General features: G+C 37.1%; 4 protein-coding genes across 5 annotated transcripts; 3 read left to right on the forward strand and 1 right to left on the reverse strand.

Moving 5' to 3' along the window:
* The first annotated feature begins 950 nt into the window (after positions 1-950).
* On the forward strand, positions 951-9,617 carry LOC306993073 (uncharacterized protein). Its single transcript, XM_079602553.1, has 5 exons — positions 951-1,345; positions 2,238-2,377; positions 2,463-2,634; positions 4,348-4,399; positions 4,833-9,617. The coding sequence occupies exons 1-5, from the start codon at positions 1,230-1,232 to the stop codon at positions 8,808-8,810; spliced, it is 4,458 nt and encodes a 1,485-aa protein (XP_079458679.1). The 5' UTR covers positions 951-1,229; the 3' UTR covers positions 8,811-9,617.
* On the forward strand, positions 9,613-14,098 carry cUnh11orf65 (chromosome Un C11orf65 homolog). Of its 2 annotated transcripts, none has more exons than XM_079602568.1 (10): positions 9,613-9,742; positions 11,566-11,607; positions 11,687-11,810; positions 11,913-12,005; positions 12,088-12,141; positions 12,318-12,527; positions 13,198-13,331; positions 13,449-13,619; positions 13,740-13,792; positions 13,892-14,098. In XM_079602568.1, the coding sequence occupies exons 2-10, from the start codon at positions 11,567-11,569 to the stop codon at positions 14,011-14,013; spliced, it is 1,002 nt and encodes a 333-aa protein (XP_079458694.1). In that variant the 5' UTR covers positions 9,613-9,742; position 11,566; the 3' UTR covers positions 14,014-14,098. The 2 variants fall into 2 exon arrangements, with proteins under 2 accessions (XP_079458694.1, XP_079458693.1); XM_079602567.1 differs by lacking the exon at positions 9,613-9,742 and adding an exon at positions 10,527-11,268.
* A 395-nt stretch (positions 14,099-14,493) lies between these two features.
* Positions 14,494-15,488, forward strand: ndufb4 (NADH:ubiquinone oxidoreductase subunit B4). Its single transcript, XM_079602574.1, has 3 exons — positions 14,494-14,711; positions 15,121-15,267; positions 15,361-15,488. The coding sequence occupies exons 1-3, from the start codon at positions 14,535-14,537 to the stop codon at positions 15,421-15,423; spliced, it is 387 nt and encodes a 128-aa protein (XP_079458700.1). The 5' UTR covers positions 14,494-14,534; the 3' UTR covers positions 15,424-15,488.
* Positions 15,489-15,533: 45 nt separating this feature from the next.
* hgd (homogentisate 1,2-dioxygenase) lies at positions 15,534-22,097 on the reverse strand. Its single transcript, XM_079602565.1, has 13 exons — positions 21,840-22,097; positions 20,517-20,588; positions 20,349-20,437; positions 20,087-20,252; positions 19,909-20,000; positions 19,001-19,035; positions 18,776-18,855; positions 18,103-18,202; positions 17,882-18,006; positions 16,707-16,811; positions 16,185-16,311; positions 15,910-16,091; positions 15,534-15,832 (listed from the first exon to the last, which is right to left on the reverse strand). Exons 1-13 carry the CDS (start codon positions 21,852-21,854, stop codon positions 15,689-15,691), a joined length of 1,332 nt encoding a protein of 443 aa, XP_079458691.1. The 5' UTR covers positions 21,855-22,097; the 3' UTR covers positions 15,534-15,688.
* Positions 22,098-22,538: the final 441 nt, after the last annotated feature.

Raw genomic sequence — 22,538 nt, forward strand, 5'->3', positions numbered from 1 at the left:
AGTTTAATCAATATCAAGATATTTACAGATAGATGAATTAAACGTGTCGTTCAACTCTTTTAAGTTGTTGCACTTGTGATAACGCGGCGTAGGTCACATGATAACGTCAACATGGCAGATGTCCGGTTCGCATTCATACTTAACGAGATTTGGCTATAAAGTACCTACTCTTTTAGCGCTCGTTAAGTAAGTACTTATTGAAATTAAGTACCTACTCATTGAGTATGCGGTTTGGAACGCAGCCATTGAACTGAAGTTCAAAGATAAACCGAGAACCAAAGATTAGGCTACGCAGCATATTAAGGTTTTTAAACAGATATAAGCCGACAGCCTTAAGAGCATTTGGACACAACTTATGATTTGACTGCGGCGAAAAGTAAGTTGCTTTAATATCATCCTAACAGAAATGTTAGACTAATAAAATTGCAGTGTGTTCAGACAGTGATGAAAATGAAATAGGCTATTGTCTTGGCTAACTAAATACAAATGTTTACGTTCTATTAAACTAGTAAATGTGTCCACATATATTAATTTATTAAAACGTTTGAAAGCATAATGCAACGTATGCCAGCAGCAGTGACCACGTACTCGCGCTATTACGTAAATGAATCACTGAATCATTTAACCGGTTCTTTAAAACGAACTGTTCTAAAGAGTCGATTCTAAATTACATGCACCATTGTTTAGACCCCACCTATCGGACACTGATGGAAAAACATTCTTGTTTTATTCTATGGCGCTTATCTGCCATCTTAGATAACACGTTTTGTTTTATATATTTTTTTATTAAAGTAGTTTTGAAACGAAACCTGGTCGCTTAGCTAGAGAAGTCCAAAATCCAAATCCAAGTTCGCATGATTCAGGAAAATAAAAAATCAATTCCCAACGTTATGTCAAGTTGTCGATGCTTATCACTGTCTTCATAGGTCCCGTAATAAACTTGACAATTCAAAGTACGGAGTTTGTTTGCTAACACACATGCTCACTGCCGCACTTCCGCGACTCTGCTCTCGATAAACACATGTGCCTCGGCGGGAAAAAAACGTTTGACGGGCGGCGTCTGTTGTGTTCACGGTTGTCAGTATGATTGGTCTACCTCAACTTGCTCGCTTTTCTTCGTTGGAATGTAGAGCCGTGCCGCCTCTGAGGGCACTGAAGGGTACAGCTGATGCCCGACGGGCATAAAGGGAGGTAACCAAACAAGACGAGCCAGAAACAATAAGCCTATAATGTCAACACATGATCTGAATTTGCAGCAGTCAAGTTGTCAAAGCGGAGTGAAAGCCAGCGTGACTTGCCTTCTCTCAGATCAGGAGAGATTTTACACACACACTGACAAATCACGGTAGGCTAAAGTTTTTACTTGCGCTGTGAGGATACGTTCTTTTTCTGTTTCTCTCACACACAAACACCACTTTTCCTACTTGTCTCTCTCTATCTTAAACTTATCTGAATCTTATCATCCTCCGAGTCCACAGATAGCATTATGGAAGTATTTTAAACCTGCAGGTTGAAGTTTTACGTAAGTAGAAGAGCCTGCGTAAATACTAGATAATTTAAAGTAACGTGTAGCCGTCATAGTTTTTACCTCAGTAAACTCTTACAATCAAAAAAATTATAACAAGATGCTAATGGATTGAGCATTGATTGATTCATGCATTGATCTCTTGTCTGGCACCACCCAAGGGTTATATAATACCTGCTGTTGCCTGCACACATCAGAAATGCCTAATTAAATAATCAAGGATTTAAGATAAAAAACTTTACCAACATGTTTGCTTGACTTCCTCTCAGTTTAATTGTTTTAGATGATTTCAAACACGCCTCCATAACAACTAATGAGTTGCCACTGGTATTAATCTTATGCTGAACATGTCTCACCATGTTTATGGTAATACTTTAGCTCTTATGTAATTTGTTACACCCATATTGTCTAATTATCTTATTATTATTTTGTTAAACTAGGCAACTAATCATTTTCTTTGCACATGTAGAGGAGTTTGCACAAAACAAGTCATGAAATTTCACTGTTAGCGTCATGTGCGATATACTAAGAAAATATCTGTGGGTGTTCCTGTCAAGAATTTTTCTCTGAAGGGAGTGAACCTTGAAATGTTTTCACTTAGTAGTTGCCGTTGCAGACATGTGGATTTCATGTATCTGTTAAGAGAAGCAGTCTCCTTCCAGCTCTCTGTAGGTTATGTTGTAGCAGTATTATAATGCCAAAGCTTGATTAGTTTTCAGAATACAAGTGAACAAGAGAAGTTACATCCTGGACTATCAGCTCAACACATCCACAACAATAAGGATTTAGAAACAAGAACTACTGCATCTTCACCAGCGTTGCCAATAGCAGGCCTGCAGAAAAGCAGCAAAAGTGAGTTTATGCCCAGATTATACATGTGATATTATCATGCTGTTATTTGTAATGCTTCTCTTCATTTGGGGTTGTCGCTGATCAGATTTGCAGATCAAGCAGATAATACTGCTCAGATCTAAGAAAGACTCCGGTAGGACATCTGAGGAACAGACAGAATCTGACAGATTCACTTCCACCATCTCTATCAGACTTCCCACCAGAAGATGCAAAAAAGACACAGCAGAGGAAAAAACTTTGCAAGCCACGACTAATCTGTGAGTGTGACTTTTTAAAAATGTATATATATATATATATATATATATATTATTAGTGCTGGGCAAAGATTAATCGCGATTAATCGCATCCAAAATAAAAGTTAATAATATGATAATAATAATAATATACATAATATGTGTGTGTACTGTGTATATTTATTTTGTATATATAAATACACAGACATGCATGAATATATTTAAGAAAAATGTGTTATATATATATTTTGTATATTTATATATAATATAATGTATGTATAAATATTTATACAGTGTATATGCAAATATTTCTTAAATATATACATGCATATGTGTGTATTTATATATACAAAATAATTATACACAGTACACACACATATATTATGTAAACACAAACTTTTTTTTTGGATGCGATTAATCGCGATTAATCTTTGCCCAGCATTAAATATATATATATATATATTAATTTATTATCATTTTATTTTTATTTATTTTTATTTTTATTTTTACACTGCTGTTGGGGGTTCACATGCATTAAAAAGAGATGTTCAATATCGGTGTCATATCAGTATTATATATTAGATAATTTAATAACAATGGTCAATGTAATCTTTTAGCAATTCTCATAATAAATATCCAGTTATCCTAGTGTACATTATATTGTGATGACTTGTATCATTTAAAACTATTGATTTTAGTGTTTTATTTTCAATATTTTTAGACTAAGTTGTATTGCATTTCAAGCAGCCATATATCAGTTATTGACCATAACATGAAAATATTTGTTATATTCAATATATATTTATCGTTTAATATTGTGGCATCCCTGGATTTGATCAGCTGCTAAAATACAAGTTAAATTAATGCTAAACTTCACTGCATTCACTCCAAAACTGTTAGTCTCCTTATTAGAAAAACTTTTTTGGAAATTTGATTACACTGAATACACTCTTACTGCATATTATAATATCTTCTGTCATGTAAATTATGCGATAGCACTTTGCATTCTATGTCATTTGGCGTTTTTTTTTAGCCACAACAGCAAACGCCCTTTCAACCTATGACTGGCAGTAATAGTCCTTATATAGCAATAAGTCATGATTTAATGACCATGAATGATAGCATGAAAGTGTATCGCTAAAGGTTTACTGTTTGGCTGTACTATATCTAGGTGTGTTCAAATAATAAAGTGTTAACATCTTTATCTTGGAAACAGTAAATTTACATTTATTGTGCAGTATTACAGTACCGGTATATTATTTTAAAAGTATGACATTGCTGTCCTCTCTTCTTTTGAACAGGGTATTTTTGTGAGTGAGTGTATGTGTGTCTGATTTATGTGTGTGAGACACTCTGTGCTAATTATAAAACAGTTTAACCATGGACCCCTCCCTTCGTGTAAGGCCTATGAATTGTATACCCCTATAATGCTTAAAGTGAGAGAAAGGATGGAATGTTGTTGATCTTGTTTCCCTGCATTGTGTTGATGAATGTATGAAAGACATTGAAGTAGAAAAAGTTTTTAGGGAGTAAGAATAACGTCTAAAACATTCAATTGGACTGTGATTTGTTTTCGTTATAGTTTTTCATCTTTGTTTATCTGCCTGATGGAACTTATCTTTGTGAATTGCTGTGATTTAAAAAAGAAGAAGAAATGTTTTATGTTTTAATCTTCCTATCTTTTCAATGTTTGCTAAAATCATATTCTAATAAAAAATTATTGAAACAATTTGACAGTTACAGCACACTTGAAGTGGTAAAGAACACAGCTAATCAACACAAAACAAAGGTAAGCATCCAAACTAAGATGCAGACATATGAGAATTATATTTTTAGTAAGATAATATTTTATCTATGCCTTACTACTCATCATATCTTGCTTAAATATAATACATTTCAATTTTTGTACTTCCCTTTGAATATAATTCTGCTCTACCGGGCCATGTCATGTTTGCAGTTTTGTCATGCAGAGTATTTTTCAGTGGAATGTAAAGCTCAACTGTGAAGTTGATCTGTCTGTTTAAAGAGTTATGGAATGGGAGTGGCGATTTGTTCAAATAGTTCAAATGTATGTGAGAAGTATTTCTTACAATTTACCCAAGGAAGTCTGAAATGCAATTCAGTAGTGTAAAAAGAGCAAATGCTATTGTGCTTGAATTAGTGCCTGTGTTTTGTTCTAATTTTGGCACTAATCAAAACCTTTATTGCTTGTGTTCTGACAGCTAAGGGACGTGTTTTCACCAACAGAGCAATGTGGCAAATCAACTGGTGAATTACTTAAGGATGGGGATTGGCCAAAAGCAACCTTTGATGAAGACCACTTTAACACTCTGCATCAACATGTACATAACACACCTAAGCAGGGACAAAATAAAGGAATACAACACAACATAGGCCTTCTTGAGCAAACTAAAAAAATCCACGACTCCCAAAGACATTCTACTCAACCTGTTTGTGAGGTACAAACAGAAGTCAACAAGGATTTTGGAGCCAACGACTGTAGAGAGAATGCCCCAACAACTCCAGAGTACCACAGTAATCTGACCTCCATTGGCGTGGACAGTAAACTAAAAGCAAGCACTGATTCCCAATTTTTTGCATGCCATGCAGAAGTGCTAAACCAGGTCTTGTCATCAGCCTCTTTTACTGCACTTTATTCGGAAAATACTCCTGATCCAGAACCTAGTCTTTACAATCCTTCATCAACTATGTTGACGTCAGCCCTGGCCTCAGTTCTTGCTCCACCTTGGAGTAGTCGTCTTCGAAGACCCAAGCAAGGCAGCAATGAAGTAGAGTACGTTCCCCAAGATAGTGGACAGAATATCAACCCTTCTAGGTTATTTCGCCAGGATTGGCAGCAACAACCTTTTTTACCTTCCCAAAGGCAACCATTTGAACACATGTTGGCCAATGACAATGAAATGCAGTTAACTGCTGGAACAAGCTTTAACTCTCCTGACTGGCAAAAAGAGAACAATTCCCCGAATGTCACAACCATGGTACAGCCAAAGAGACACATTTTAAAATCATCCTCTGTGGGCACGATGTACAACAATACAGAATTATATTCTTTTTCCACACCTCTGGACACTTGTCAAGCACCAAATGCAGCCCATTCAGGGTACAGAATATCCAAAACTGGAGCTGAACATGGGCATTTCAAATCATTGAGCTCCAAGCCAACAACAAGCAGCCTACTTCTCTCCTTAAGGAGGACACATTTGAGAAGCTCTAGTGATGAGCCAATCCAAACGCAGACTCCGATAACTAGGTCTGTCAGAACCCTTACATTGCCTAGCAGAATTGTTTTGAAAACTCCATCGTTTGCCCATTCTGTTACCACTGAGGACCAAACTGGCAAATATCCAGACACTCCTACAAGAACAGAGGAAATACCAATCAGTCAATTCCCTTTCTCACCTAGAAATAAGAGTAGAGTGCCGTTAAGCACACCACTGTTTCAAAACAAACCAGAGACAGAAATCTCAAGGAGACTAGAAACTTCCGTTGCCAGAGCAGAGGAGAAACATTTCCCACAATCCACGACCAGAACGGGACAAATTGGGGTTCTCAAAGCTCAACAGAGTTCTTATTTAGTTCTTTTGAGGGAATATTCCAGTACAGAGGACATAGATCCCGTGGAACAAAATACTGTTAACAACACCAACCTGCAAAACTTCAATATTACCAAACAAAAAATAACTCCACACACCACAATTTCTCACAAAGATTCAACTAATTTTAATGTTCAACAATCTGGCTTTAATGTTCAAAATTTTAAATCACAAAGCACACAAAATACAACAGCCAGCAATTCTTCGGGCACAAGCACCTTCACAGACAGGCTTAACTACTCACCCAGGAAAGACTCTTCTGTAGATGGAATAAGCCCAACAACTGTGGGACAGATATATCTGGACTCTAAGAAACATTCTCAGTCAAGTCAAAGCTCAATGGATCTTTCGAGCCCTCTTTCTCCAAGCAGACCTCTCAGAAGTGTCAAAGTACCAAGCATCTATTCATACCTTCGAGAGTCCAGCCCGGCTGTATTCACCCCTTTCTCTTCCACCCATTCTCCCCCCTTAAAGAGAGCTGAAACTTTGCCTCCTATGCAATATGGAGGTGTAACACTGCAGGGTGACCAGAAGACATTTCCCTCAAGATTTTCGTTCGACAATCCATTTGCATTACAAAGTTCGTATGGCTCTAGCTCTCATATAGCCCCAGCTCAATCTCTGCCTCCTGATTTTGGAAGAGGATCAACACCCCGTCTCAGCACTTCTCCATATTCTAGCCTCATCTCCTCAAGACCTGCACTCAACAACACTTTACAAGAACTGTCCTCTCCACCTGCATCTAAAACACATACCAGATCTACATCTTATGATATTTTAACCACTCACGCTGACCTTATAAAAGATGGCTCAAGCTCTTCACTATCCACATACACAAGGAGACCAAAGGAAAAATTAGTTTCTCCTAACAGAGAACAGAGGACAGCTGTTCAAGCTTATACAAGCACCCTAGATAATCACAGACCTGCCCAGCCATGCCTCTCACAATCTGCACCAGATACAAGTTTTGTCATGGAAAGCCAAAGCGCAAATATAAGCCTACACCCAAGGCAGTCCAACACAGGCTTGAACAATTTCCCTCATCAGGAACATGGCTTGATGGCACTTCATCTTGAAAAGGGTACCGCTTACCCCAAGCAAAGACTGAGAGAGAAAGAGAAGTATTTACTACTGAATAAGCTCACAGTAAAAAGTGAGACTCCACTTACAACTGAGAAAGAGACTACAGCTGTGCATATGCATGAGAGATTGCAGGAAATGCAGAGTCCTAATTCAAAGAAAGGCCTCTTTGCTTCCCGAGTTAAGAAAGACAATGCTTTCTCTTCCACGTCTTTGCCAGACAAAGAGGTTGTTAGTCCCCAGTATTTAAAAACCAAAAGACATTCGCCAGTGTTTAAAACAAGCAGCAGGATAGACCAGATATTAAATCGCTTAAAACTGACATTTGGTGTCAAACGTTCAGACGGCACACTTGACACAATCACGAAAAAGAACAAGCCCCCCACCCAGCAACACTCAGACACTGAGACTTTTGAACAATCCAAGACAGAGGAGAAAACATATTCTGGAAGCCAACGGGGGCCCTCTAACTCTTCTTTAACAACCAATAAAGACTCTTTGGGTTCCTTGTCACCACTAACATTAAATAAATATGAGAATACATTAAATGTGGATTGGCAAAACAGGTCTACAACTGAACAAAGTAATTCTGGGTGCACGTGGGAGGCCCCTGACTCATCTTTGAGCACTGATAAAGCATATTTTGCCACTTTTGGGCCCTTGTCACCCATAACATTAAAAAAAACATCTGAGAATAAATTAAATGTTGATCAGCAAAAGAGGCATAACGATGAAAATGGAAATCGCTCTTACAACAGGCTACAGGCCCAAGGTATGAACCGTTCTGCCAGCTTGCCACATTACAGAAAATCCTCCGTCAGTCCCCGATCACCCTTTTATTTGTTTGATTTTGATTCAGAAGACATTCAGAATGACAATGTGTTTTATAGTTCAGTGAGCAAAAAAACGAATTCGCTTTGTGAATCTGATGACTTCTCTCCACTGAGCTCCGCCAAGAGTTCAGAGCAGCAAAACCTTGTGAGGTCTCGATTGTCCTTGTCGTGTGCAGACTTAAAGTATGGTCTGCACAATGGACGATCTTTCTCAGTCAGCAGTGTAGTTTCAAGCCGCCCATCAGGCCCTGGGCGAATATCAACAAGCAGCGTTAGCGACCTCTCAAGTTTGGATGACTTTGTGCCGAAGGAGAATTATACATTAGTTGACTCTCAAGTGAGTAGCTATTCCCCAAGCTATGAGCCCAGATCTGTCAGTGGTAAACAGTCTCAACCTGGATATACTGATGATCATCTTGATCATGATGATGCTGACCCAACACCCCCTCCATCACCAACTTCGTCCTCTTCACCTCGCCGGATATCCCAGGCTCCTGCTATGTCTTCCCTCATGAGGACAACTCCAGAAAATCTGTCTCCTTCTCGAGGTATCCTGCCATCTAGGAGCTACACAACCAGCTTGCCTGTTTTTGAGGAGTCTGGTTCTGACACCACAACCGATGATGAATACTATGTTGACAGTGGTGATGATGAGGTAGAAACAGAACTTTAGAGGAGAAAATGATGTGTTGTTCAATTCCATGTTGTAGATGTGTGTACTGGACATTGATTTTTATTTTATTTTTAGCTGCAGCAAAATTAGGCCTCTGTTAAACCAACAGATCTAAATTGTAAAAACAATTAGGAATCAGGACATATATTAATAGAAGGAATTATAATTATATCAGAATGTCATTTATCAGAAAAAAATGTATACAGTAAACTATTGGCTTGTTTTATACTATAGTGCTTGATGATAACCATGTTTGATCTAATTATGAATGTATTTACAATACAGAACAATGCACTGTTATTCCAATAGGTCTTTTGATATTTTCTGGATCTTGAGGCTCTGAAATGGTGAGTTCTTACATCATTCCTTTTGTTGAGGGCTGTGTCCGGTTTCATTCACAGCTTGTCAGTCAGAATACATAATTTTACTGACAGACAGTAGCTGTCAACTTAGTAGCTGAATCACAACTGTTTAATGTATGTGAATGTTTTTTTTAACTCATACAGCCTCATTAAAAGAGTCGCCCCTACAACATTGGGGTTTCCTCATGATTCCACCTCAGTTATGACTAACTCTATGCAGATTATGACATTACATATAATGTTATTGTTAAAAGTATATGTTATTGAAAAACATTGGTGGACTCTGGCATATGCGAAATCCACAAAGTGTTAATTTGAGATTTAAAGTGACCTCTCACAAACTTTTCAAAAGACCACTATAGAACAACTTTTGCTGTATAATGTAAATATAACTGTATGTGTGCATCTTTGGCTTTGGCAGTGGAATCTTAATGGATAAATGATTGTAATTTATTATGCAGGGCAAGGGGGTTGGGGAATACATTCTCCCCTAGAGCCTTAGGGACTTCCATAAGACAATTGCAGCACTGATCACAACACAGTACTACTAAAGGCTGTATAACAATACATGTATGTTCCTTATTTCTAAGATTGTTTTTTGAATGTCATCATTAATAACAATATTGTGATATTTATGAAAATGTAATATTTTGACTACATTGGTTATTATTATTGCTGTGCTATGTAGAGGAATACTGATCACTTGTCAAAAATGTAACTATATAAAATAAAATATAAATTGTAAATGACTAACTTGTCTGCAAAGTTAAACTGCTAAGATAATCTTTAACACTTTGACTGTGATCATCATACTTACATGATTTTATAAGTACATTCAGTTTTTATCTCAGTAAACATAAAAATATCTAATAACACAGAAACGTCTTACTGTAATTACAGCTCATTAAAACAACCTTACTTTGTTGTGTCATGTCACAACCTGCCATCCCTAAAGGGATAGTTCACCCAAAAATGAAAAATTTGGCATAATTTACCAACCTCAAGTTGTTCCAAACCTGTATGAGTTTCTTTGTTCTGTTAAACAAAAAGGAAGATATTGTGAAGAATGTTGTTGGTAACCAGACAGCTGAGTAGGAAAAAGTATAGGAAGTAGTCCATAGTAGGAAAAAATACTATGGAAGTCAATGGCTATCTGTCTGTAGGTTACCATAGCAACATTCTTCTATTTTGTGTTCAACAGAAGAAGAATATAATACAAGGTTGGAACAACTTGAGAAAATGTAAGGGTGGAAGAAAGGCTGGGTAAAGGATGACAGAATTGTGAAAAGACCTTTATGATTACATTTTATTCCACAATGAACGGTTATATGATAGCCTACTGATACACCTAATTTGGCCATTTGAAACAGCGCGAGCATAGCAGTCCAATACGGACTGAAGGAAGTGGAATATTTCATAGAACGAATCAGTGATTCAATTACTCATTCATAATAAGACACTTCACTTGTTCTCGCCGTAACGATGTAAGCTGCTGAACGGGCCACCACTGACTGAACTTTTTTATTTTGCTAAACGTAATTTAGGCCTTTTCAAGATTCGCGTCACTGAGATGATTCCAAATCTCCTGCACTATTTTCATGTTTAAATCAATAGTTTAAATAGAAGAACACATAGTCCACTCGTAGTTTTTCATAATAATAATAATAATAATTCCAAAAGTCTTTAAACTGTAATAGAAATCTCGTGTCGTTTTCTAGCATTGTGTTTTCACGTTGCTCTGGTAACGGCTCTTGTAGGCGTGCAGTCACACTTCCAGCTAACGTTAGCAGTATTTTGTTTTAACTCTCTCATTGTTTAGCTTACTCTTTGGTTGTAGTTTTAGCTCTCTCTAACGTTACGCGTTTCACTTCAACTGGTCTGCGCCATTGTGAAAACTCACAATTACTTTATTCTTTACTTTTCGATGTTCGCATGATGGATTTGCATCATAAGGGTAAAAAATCGTGTTATTTACACTACAGGCCTAATTACTTACATTGCCTAGCACCTTCTATCCATTAAACCTTTTCAGTCGAGTATGCTATATTTGAAAATATAATCTGCTTCTTGAAGATGCAGAGGACTCCAGAGATCAAGTAAGTAGTATTTTGTGGGCTAAATGTGTTTTATTAAAAGCAACTGTTAATTGAGTATCTGTGTGGAGTCATGTAATAATTCAGATCCTCATAATCCTATCTGAATAAACCAGTTTCCCATTCCTTGACATGGAAAAGGCTTAATCGGGGTGCTGAGCTTTAGCCTCAGATGAACAGTTAAATAGCATAATGTGTGTGTTCTCTGCAGAATTATGTGCTCCTTTAGTTTGGTTAATTTAAATGTAAATCCATGTTAACGTTTCAATACATATTTTTCTTTCTCTCTTTTTATGCTAGCATGAGCAAGAAAATGACTGAACACACAAACACTTTTGACAGGTATTAATACAGCAAAACAGACTAATTTCTAAATGAGTGAAGCGATAGAAAAACTGTCAATCATTCTTCCCCCCTTTAGGCATCACCCAACATCTCCAGCTGGGGAAACTACATCAGAGACTAATGTCATTCTTGTCCCACAGCTGGAAACAGTTTTCAGCCGAGCAGCCAGGATCATCCAGCGAGCATGGAGGACACATGTTGTTAGTGATCACAGTCAATTTTTTGTTACAGTTTCTCCAGCATGGTTACATATGATTGAATGCCCAAATAAAATGAGTGCATACTGTGCCTGTCATGTGTAGGATACTGCTGTTTTCAAGCACCTCAAGAAACTAGTGAGCTTCCATAATCAAGGGGATCCACGTCTCCTCCTTAGATTTATTAACCCTACAGAGGTACGTTTATGGTACAATGCAAGTTTAATTCAGATGTTTTTTTCTCTTTTTTCAAAATCGTATGCATGATGCTTTGTTATAGGCTAATATTCTGGATGCTGCTTCAGGGGCCCTTATCCGATTCAGACTGGGTGGGGTGAGTGCTGATGTTATTCATATTTCCACCATAAGGTTATTCAAAAACATGCTGTAATGTGTGGTTGTTTTCTGCCCTATACGGTTACATTTTTGGGAAGCTAAACAGTAAACAGTCAAGTTACAAAAAACTGCAAATAACTTGTTGTGTAACTTGTAATGTTTATACAATTCCAGCCAACCTATCCTCCAAACATCTACTTTAAAGTATACACACGTGCACCCATAGTGGACATGTGTGCCTGCAGTCCTAAAGATTACACACAGCAAAAGCAACCAGCTCCAAGCCAGATCCATAATGGCCGACGGACGATCTGTGATGAGGATGATCACTCTGGGTGGTACCAGCGGGTGGAGAACAATGGCTGGAGGACTTTGTCTGGCAAGGTAATAAATAGTCAAATGACTTTCATTTTCATTTTACCATTTGCATACCAATGCAAGACAATAAACAAACCATACCAGCATATCCATATTCATTTTTGTAGACAATAAACAAAACATACCAGCATATTCATATTAATTTTTGATTAATAGAAAGTTAAAAAGAACAGATATTAAAACTATATATACTGTATATAGTATATATACATATATTACTTTAGTCTTCAGTGTCAAATTATTTCTGATTTTTTTTTATGAATAGAATGTATAAATATGAAAAAAATGCTAACTTTTTAAATCTTACTACAGTTTTTGCAAAAATATTAAGCAGCAAAAACCGTTTTCAACATTATTATTAATCAGAAATATTTATTGAGCATTATTAATCATGTGACACTGAAGACTGGAGTAATGAAAATTCAGTTTAAAATTACATTTTAAAATATATTATGATCATATTTTTTATCAAATAAATGCAGCCTGGGTGAGCAGAGACCTCTTTCAAAAACAGAAATGTTCATTTTTCCAAACTTTGGACCAGTAGCATGCAACCATTTGGTTTTAAGTTGTATCTTTATTGATGTACCATTTAAATGTAAAAGTAAAATAAATATATACAAGTGTTGTTCCATGACTGAGCATTGTTTGTCTATTATTGCACTTATGATTAAAGATTTCCATGTTTGAAGACCCAATAACTCAAGATACCAATGACAAGAAGATTGAATTCCATTACAGCAAAATCCGTCGGCGACAAGATGTTGCAAGAAAAAAGAGGATTCGAAAAATTGAATGGATGAGGAAAATGTATGTGTATTTAAAGTAACTTTGTTTGTAATGGATATTAAGATAATAATTACAGAAAAATAGAAATACATAAGATATGAATGACAGCATCATTATAAGCACAGACCCTGTGCACAGGTATGCTGAGGGTCTCCTGCATGCTCGTACAGAACACAGCGTAACGGCTCTGCTGGTGCACAAATCCACACAAAGAACCATGGATTCACTCCGACAAACTGGACCAGATTCAGTTTTAGAGCAGGAAGTGGATGAACTGCTCGCATGGACCGATGCTCTTAATTTTGATGAGTAATTAAGATTATTACACTAGATTGTAAAAAAGATGTGGGGTAACTATAAATTGTGAAAATATAGTTTTTACATTGTTATTAATATCCCATTTAAAAATGATATTTTCTTGTCTCGCAGGTATATCAATGAATGGATAAATCTGGGCACCAGCAAATGCTGCATTGTTAAAGGTGAGACTCTTAGGTTTGCCCTCATTCTGCTCTTTGTTGCATTGCAGCTCCCTCTGCTGGTCAAAGTGAGTATCCACGCTTCTCCTTTTCTCTCTGTAGATGAGCTGTCAGAGAGTGACCAGAGGGACTTTGCTCGTGTCTCTGTGCATGACATTTGTGAGATTCCTCCGATCAGTCAGGATGACAGTCCAGAGGAGGACCAACATCTGGATCACACCTGAGAGTGGAATGTATCATGCAACACTTGTAATATTCTCATTTGCTTTATTCATTTGAACAAATAAAACAGGAATGAACACTGATGGAGTCCTTTTTCGATTGGTCAAATATATTTAAAATATTTATTTTTAAATAGATTTTTAGTGATACACCAGGGTTATTATCGTTAACTAAACCTAAAACCGTTTAAAAAATACGTGAGAGAAAGTTATATATATATATAGGCTATATAAAGCTAGATGCCAAGGCAACATTTCGTTTAAATACTAAAATAACTAAAACTAAATAAAACGATATATATATATAAAAACAATACAATTACTCAAATTAAAACAGAAAATATATAAATCTAACTAAAAACATTGTAAGAAAAAAAAAAAAGGTTCTCACGGTTTTGTTAGTCTATGGTAAGAACCATATTTAGACTAGGGTGTCCTGAAATACCGCGAGACTCGTGAACGTCACGCGCAGCCAATCAGATTGTTCCTTTTTTTTGTCGGGGCGTGTTGTTCGCCGTTCAGTCATGGCGGACTACAAAGAGGCTCCTTTGGCTACACGGCCAAAAACATTAGATCCAGCCGAATATTTCAATCTTTCACCTGAGTACCGGCGGTCTGAGGAGGCTAGAGCGGCTCTGCGGTCACAACTGAAGAGGCAGTATCTGTTGCAGCTAAACAATCCTCATCGGCAAGAGCTTATTGTAAGACAAACCAAAGAGCAGTCTGCAAACATTAGCATGGAGTAAAACGGTTACAATGAATGTATAAATCGCCTTGATTGCATATTGTAACAAACGTATCATTTTATAATGTTATTATAAATATTTATTTAGTCCACATTCCTGTTTTAAAAGCATATATTGTTTTATATTGAACCCTAAGTGAGTGACCTTCACTGCTCGCTAGCAGTTATTATTGCCAGCTTGTTTTGTTCCTCAAGTTTCACTCGTCTTGATGTAGAAAGATCATATTCAGAATGCATCCTCCTAAGTGTGTTGTTTGCCTTATTACTTAAAATACTGACAACTGCATTATTGAAACTTTCATAAGGTAAAATAACCTGACATGTTTGAGGTCAGGTGATAAAGCTCTATGTGTTTTTGTTCGTAGGATGATCCTGCTCTTACAAGGTGGATACATGCACGCGGCAAGAACGTCTATCCCAACTTCAGACCAACTGCTAAAACATCATTGATCGGCGGCTTGTTTGGAGTTTTACCTCTCTTCGTCTTATACTTTGTCTTTAAGACAGACCGGGTGAGCTGAATCCACATCATTGTATGAATTCACCTCTTATTGACAATTACAAAGTTGCAGTTTATATTTTAACGTGATTTCCCATCTTTCCAGGACAAAAGGGAGGCCAAGATAAAGGCAGGGACCTATGAGCGCCCCTATAAGGTGTCATCCTAAAATTGTTTATTGTAACAAAAAAGTACTTGTAATTATATACTAAATAAAATGCTTTACTGTTGAAACTTGTTTTATCACTGTTATTGAAAAAAAAAAGAAATCACAATGTATTTGTCTTTCATTTAGTTTTATTGGTTGACATCTGGTTATATAAACCTCTCATATCTAGAGATAAAACCATTGTGTACCGTTGATCGACATGTCAGGCAAATCAAATATTATGCTGACTGACATTCTCTCGAGTTTAAACCATATACGTCATGTTTTATTTGCTGCTGGGTTTCCAGTTTGGATTGAAGTGACTCTTTAATGCTTCCCAGCATTTATAGTAGTTCTTATCCAGACGGTGACAGGTGTCCAAACCCCACTTGGTCACAGCCATGCTGAAGGATGACTCAAACATGAATGCCTGTTGGATACAGCATTTGTTTAAAACCTGATCTGGCCTTTTACATGATTTTATAAAACGAAAAATATAAACATTACCATAGTGCCCTCAGCAACTCGCTCTGGTTTAAGAAGAGCTGTGCTGTTCTTCTCAAAACAGTCGCCATCAGGGCCATGTGGAGTCATTATGCTGTGGAGACTGGCTCCTCCAGGCTGGAAACCTTCTTCCTTTGCTTCATAGTGGCCTTTGATTAATCCCATAAACTCGCTCATGCAGTTCCCTTTTAGCACAGATAGAGGGCGCTCATCAACCGCTTAAAACTTCACTTGGTTTCAATCGGTTTCAATACTAGTACGTGGTCAACAGGACTTACTATGGTAGTAGGGAGGCCGAAAGGTACGGTCAGCTACACCCCAGCGAGGGGGAAAGATCACAAAATCAGCTATGGCCACACCTGGGCGAGTGGACTTGGCTGTCAAAACGGTGAAAATCGAGGGATCCTGGGAATAAAAAGTCAGGTAATTTTATTGAGAGTGCAAATGTGTTGATTTTGAAAATGTCATCACTTACTCTCCCTCATGTTTGTCTAAACCTCTGAGTTTATTTTTTTATTGTTTGTGTTATAGCACAAACGCATATTTTAAAGAATGCTGGTAATCAAGCAGTTGACGGTCGCCATTGACTTCCATAGTATTTTTTTCCTAACGTTACTACTATGGAAGTCAGTGGCTGCCGTCAGCTGTCTGGTTACCAACATTCTTTAAAATATCTTATGTTCAATAGAAGAAATAAACTTATACAGGTTTGGAAGAACATGAGGGTGAGTAAGTGATGCCAATTTTTATTTTTAGGGTGAACTATCCCTTTAAGACGTCAAATAAAGCAAATTACTCACTGCGTGATCAAACGCCACACAGTTGATGGCCATGAAGTTCTCCAGATTGTATTTGTACGGCGAGTAGTTTCCGTGCCATGCCACCACATTAAATGGCGAAAAGTCCTATTATAACACATTTAAAATTACATAAACATGGGAACTGCAAGTAATAATAAACCACATAATTAATTTACCACATAATTTAATAAACTCAAAACACTGAGATACGATCAATGTCCTCAATAAAACGTTTAAACCGCGTCGTCTCGTTTTGATGCTCTGCGCTTGTACTTGAAATAGTAGGTTACAGAGCGAAAAAATGTCTTCGTTAAAAACCGCAATTTTATACACCCTTCACTTGATAATGTTGCAGCAGGCAGGTTTTGAATGCTGCTAGCAAAATCAATATAATTCATTAAAGCAAAGACTGCCTGCTGTCCTGACCCTCATGCGCCCTCCTGTTGTTTCAACCCACCCACATGTACACACACACACACGCACGCACGCACGTATCCAGGTAAAACATCAGTCACAACTGTACACACAAACACAAATCCAGCGACTCAAACAAGAACACGACTGTTTTTGCAGCTACATTCAGTCACACAAAGACACTCTCTGTGCACCCTGGGGTTTCTGGGACCCCAATGTTTGTAATCTCACAGGCATAACAGTTCTTGGGATAACTCTACCAGACTCGATTAAAACGAAGAAAAAACAAACTCACACACACAAAACAAACATATTTTCCCAGTCAAGCAAATAATAAGCTAATTTAAGCAATTTTAGCACTCAGTTGGAGGACAAAACAACAGGATAAGGCAGTACCTTCTCCTTCAAGAATGTAAACCATTTAAACCGAATACAGACAATGGGACCTGTCTGCTCAATGTATAGATGTGCTCTAACTGCATTTTTTTTCTTCGTTACGATGTTGATACTGCTTCGTGATGCTACTTTTTCTTTCTCTAATTTGCTCCTGACAGCCGTAACAAGTCAATTATTCACTCGACAAGACACAGGGAAATAAATTCAGTGCAAAATGAATGCTTAATGCTTGATATCTTGATCTTATTAAAAACATATCCAGCATGGATTTTAGAGATTGTGTGCAATCCATAAATATTCAGTGCTTTATTGATGCAGCAGTGTGAGTAATGGAAATTACTAATGACGTGATAATTCCATGGTACCTGTTGACATGAAAAGAGCTTTCCCTGGTACTTGTTGACAATGGTGTAACCGGTAGCTACAGTGCGGTCCTCATACCAAGCCACAGGCGTTTGGAAGTCCCTGGGGTTAGCCAGTCCATTAGCCCCTGCATTGTAGAACCAAATTAATGGACTTTTCTCAGCAGCCAATGAAAGCAATATATTATTCAGAGACATTAAATAAGAAATTGTGTTGTACATACCTATAGGACCCAGGTCAGGCAGCTCAAAATGGGCTCCAAAAACCTCTAGAATGTATCCCCTGGTCTCTCCAAACACATCAACACTAAAACGCATCCCTTGCTAAAAAACAAAACAAATAATTTGTTGTTCATCAAAATATTGAATACAAAGATGAATGCACTCTACCGTTCAAATGTTTGGGTTGAGTAAGATTTTTTTAAAAAAAAGAAATTACTTTTATTGAGCAAGGATGATCAAAAGTGACAATAAAGAAGATTACATTGTTACAAAAAAATTATATCTAAAATAAATGCTATTCTTTTCAGATTTGTATTCATCAATGAATCCTGGAGAAATGTTATATTGTATGTAACATGTATATTAAGCAGCACAACTGTTTTTAATAATATTAATAATAATAATAAATGTTTCTTCAATATTTCACATGATTACTGTTTATCAAATTAATAAGAGCCTTCTTTCAAAAACATTAAAAATTGTAAGTATTCCAAACTTTTAACGGGTAGTGTAATAAAATACAAAACAGTTAACTGTAATAGCCTAATATTTCACAATATCACTGTTTTTACTTACTTTAGATCAAATAAATGCAGCCTATAGAAGAGACTTCTTTCAAAAACATTAAAAGTTATACTGACTCTGAAATCTTAGATATAGATATTAGAGTGGCACCTGAATGACACAAATCTCATTGGGCTCCACCATCATCTTCCCAAATTCTGTAGTAATCAGGATTTCACCTTGTTGAGGCACTAAAACACAGATTCCAGTGTTAATTCAAATACATTACAACTAAATCACTTTTAAATGCATCTAAATAAACTATTAATCCTGAAAGATAAAAATATAATAATCTTGGAAAAAATATGGTAATGAATAATAAGTCCACAAGCTGACCAATAAGGAGATCCCCATCTGCATTTTGGAAACATCTATGGAAAGAAAAAAGTACCATCTTACAAAATAAATAATGAACAAAGAATTAAAGGGATAGTTCACCCCAAAATTAAAGGGTGAAAATTAAATTTAGAAGCTCAAACGTCCTGCATAACACGAGAATGAACCTCATTGGTTCTTGAGGAAACTCAAACGTGCTGCGTAACACGAGAATGAACCTCATTGGTTCTTGAGGAAACTCAAACGTCCTGCATAACACGAGAATGAACCTCATTGGTTCTTGAGGAAACTCAAACGTGCTGCGTAACACGAGAATGAACCTCATTGGTTCTTGAGGAAACTCAAACGTGCTGCGTAACACGAGAATGAACCTCATTGGTTCTTGAGGAAACTCAAACGTGCTGCGTAACACGAGAATGAACCTCATTGGTTCTTGAGGAAACTCAAACGTGCTGCGTAACACGAGAATAAACCTCATTGGTTCTTGAGGAAACTCAAACGTGCTGCGTAACACGAGAATGAACCTCATTGGTTCTTGAGGAAACTCAAACGTGCTGCGTAACACGAGAATGAACCTCATTGGTTCTCGCACGTCAAGCGAACACGCTTGAGCTTCCATTTACTACAACTGATGTGTGAGTTGATTAGTGTTTATGTGAGTAAAAGCATATAAAGTGATCGTGTCTCTTTAGAAAATTTAGACTAAACCTCTCAATTCATATGGATTAGTTTTACAATCTCTTTATAAACTTTTTGAAGCATCAAAGCTGTAGTTGCGTTGCTGTCTATGGAGGGATAGAAAGCTCTCAGATTTATTCTAATTATGACAGGATTTTCATTTTTGGGTGAATTATCCCTTTATTAAGGTCATCAAAATCATTGGTGAGTTGAATCCAATTCAAACTGACCTGTCAGTCATTGAAGTGCTACAGGTGTACATGTGGATGGCGATTCCATTACGAGATTTTGAATCTCCAGCTCCACAGACAGTATGTAGACCCTGAAAATATCAAATTAATGCTGGGACTGAAGATTATTAAAATATGAAGGAAATATGAGTAATATCTATGTGCAAGAATGAAATACCGATATAAAATCCACTTTTTTCTCTGAAGATTTGGGGATGTTAAACGGCCTCCATCGTAGCTGGTTGGGGTCAGGCTCCACTTCATTCCAGTTCTCCGTGAGATCTCCACAGCTCATCGGAGTGAAAGGTTTGTGGCGCACAGAGGGTAAAATGCGGTACAGCCAGCTATAAACACATAAGTGTGCTATGCTCAGTTCTTACAAATCTTAAGAGTTTAGGTTGTTACAAACTGACATGACATTTTTCAAAGCTACATAATACCTTCGCTTATTGGTCGACCGTGGGCAAGTGAAGGCAGATCCAGAGAGTTGCTCAGCATATAGGCCATATGGACACACTTGTGGATTGTTCTATAAGACAATAATCTAAACTGAGCATTTGATGTGTAATGTTTATAAATCAGGTAGGTGATCAAAGTTTTGGTATTACCTGTCCCTCAGGTAGAGATCCTGGACAGCGAGGGTCTTCAGAGGAAAACTCATTGCCAAAGCCACTCATGTACTGCAACACAGTTATTTGACTGCGGTAAGTTCATTTTATTTTCAGAATAATCTAGATGACGAAAGGTGATAAAAGAGAATAGTAAAACACAAAATAAGCCGTGTAGAACCATCCCAGTATCTCCTCCATCATATGAGTGAGCGACAGCAAATGTGCTTAGTCATGATGCATCTGCAGATGTGTTCAGAGCAGCTATGAAAGATCTCAAATAAGATTGAAAACATAACATATGGAGGGGTAAAATATAACGATAAACAATAATCATATAAGATTTCAACTGAAAACACCTGTGAGAAAATTGTTTTTTATTGGTCAGTTGTTTACATTCTTGTCTACAAGAAGACAATTGAGATCAGCAAGAGTCCACTGTCAGTAGACTATGCTAAATTCATCTTGATATTAGGCCTTTGTTCTATAAAACGAATAATCTCATGAAAAGCATTCATAAACCTAAAAAGGTTAGCTACAGCTTTACAGTGGAGCAGTGATTAACCTCATCTGGGCAGCTGCAGATTCCAGTGATCTGATTGGTCAGGTTGGAACGCCCTCCAAATCCTCCTCATGTAGCAATGTTTGAATCCATTCCATTGGAATCGGTTCTCTTAAGCAACTCGCTTCACCGAACCGGTTCATACAACCAGTTGAGCAACATATTTATTCCAATAAAGCCATACTGTGTAAGTTTTATTAATTATGGTGTTTGTTGTAATGGCATGTGTCCCAGTTAGGTTTGTTAATCAGTTATAATTAAATTAATAAAACAATAAAGTAGGCTAAGTTGAATATGCATTTACATTAAAACAGAAATTCATCTAACGTTAAATCTCCAGATGAGTTGTCCACTCGAGAATCGCGTTTAGTGAACAAATCGTTCAGAGTTGCGTTTCCCAAAAGTAGCTGTTTTAAGGCTTTTCTTTAGGTTTCTACGCTCAATATGGTGTTAGGAAACGAAGCCAAAACCGGATTTGTGAATCATTTTTAGCGAATCATTGAAAAGATCCGACTCATAAGAGAGATTCGGACATCAACAATACTCATAGGATGTGCCAGTGTCTCCAGCTAAACATAAAAAACAAGTATAGTTTTTACGTTTGGTATATATGCTAGCATATGTGTGTGTAATTTTTTTTTTTGCAAAAAAGTATTTAGACGAAACCGTTAAATAACTGGAAAAATCTGATAAATAAAACTGGATTGGCTTACGATACTACAATATAGGGTATGTAAATGTATAGTCCAACGTGCACTTACCTTTAGACCAGCCATTGTGCGTTATATACTGATAGCCTTGTAATAGTTAAACTTTTCGAAATGAACTGCAACTTTCCACAAATGACACAGAAGATCTTCCGTCCCTCGAAACCGCTCGTAGCCTACCGAGTCAGCGCTCTCTCCCTGCAGAGGACCGAGGGAGGAACTTGGGTCGTATTTACGTTTTTCTCAATATGGTTTTAATTAGACTCAGACACGACTCGTGACGCAACCAGAGATTTGGGCAACGTTGAAGAGGGGAGGCGAGGTTTAATGTTCACAAATCGTTCAAAGAATGACCCCTGCCCTGGCATAGGTAGCCTACAGCAAATGTCAGTTAAGGCAAGATCGTAAAGTCCAATTCTCAGTCCTTTAACAAATGCACGTAGGCCTATTTCTTGTGCACTAGGGGAGTCCAGGGAGTGTTGAGGATTTTTGTGCTTTTTTCTTTCTTTTTCTTTTTAAGTGTTTAACTATGCATTTCAAAAACCTTAATATTATATAGCCTAGGTAACCCTATTTGTGGAAATATTAGCCTATCACAATTTTGAAAAATGTTGGCCAATTCAAAACCACAAATAAAATTGGAAACAAATATAGAAATAGCCTATAGCCTACAAATCAGAAGCTAATAAGTTGATCACATTTACACTGTGTTGTTGTTGTGTCCAGTAAGAACAACATAGTCACAACCCTCCC

The sequence above is a fragment of the Phoxinus phoxinus genome (genome assembly GCF_949152265.1).
Source record: "Phoxinus phoxinus genome assembly, chromosome: 24".
Classification (NCBI taxonomy): Eukaryota; Metazoa; Chordata; class Actinopteri; order Cypriniformes; family Leuciscidae; genus Phoxinus; species Phoxinus phoxinus.

Excerpts from the sequence above, each read along its gene's own strand:
- cUnh11orf65 (XM_079602567.1), top strand. The coding sequence starts at position 11,246 with ATGCAGAGGACTCCAGAGATCAA. Across the intron at positions 12,006-12,087 it reads GATTTATTAACCCTACAGAG|GCTAATATTCTGGATGCTGC; the intron begins GTACGTTTATGG and ends GCTTTGTTATAG. Across the intron at positions 13,793-13,891 it reads CAAATGCTGCATTGTTAAAG|ATGAGCTGTCAGAGAGTGAC; the intron begins GTGAGACTCTTA and ends TTCTCTCTGTAG.
- ndufb4 (XM_079602574.1), top strand. The coding sequence starts at position 14,535 with ATGGCGGACTACAAAGAGGCTCCTTTGGCTACACGGCCAAAAACATTA. Across the intron at positions 14,712-15,120 it reads CTCATCGGCAAGAGCTTATT|GATGATCCTGCTCTTACAAG; the intron begins GTAAGACAAACC and ends TTTTGTTCGTAG. Across the intron at positions 15,268-15,360 it reads TTGTCTTTAAGACAGACCGG|GACAAAAGGGAGGCCAAGAT; the intron begins GTGAGCTGAATC and ends CCATCTTTCCAG.
- LOC306993073 (XM_079602553.1), top strand. The coding sequence starts at position 1,230 with ATGTCAACACATGATCTGAATTTGCAGCAGTCAAGTTGTCAAAGCGGA. Across the intron at positions 1,346-2,237 it reads ACACACACTGACAAATCACG|TTTTCAGAATACAAGTGAAC; the intron begins GTAGGCTAAAGT and ends AAGCTTGATTAG. Across the intron at positions 4,400-4,832 it reads CTAATCAACACAAAACAAAG|CTAAGGGACGTGTTTTCACC; the intron begins GTAAGCATCCAA and ends GTGTTCTGACAG.
- hgd (XM_079602565.1), bottom strand. Across the intron at positions 18,203-18,775 it reads ATGAGATTTGTGTCATTCAG|CAAGGGATGCGTTTTAGTGT; the intron begins GTGCCACTCTAA and ends TTTGTTTTTTAG. Across the intron at positions 16,312-16,706 it reads GTGTGGCGTTTGATCACGCA|GATCCCTCGATTTTCACCGT; the intron begins GTGAGTAATTTG and ends TTTTATTCCCAG.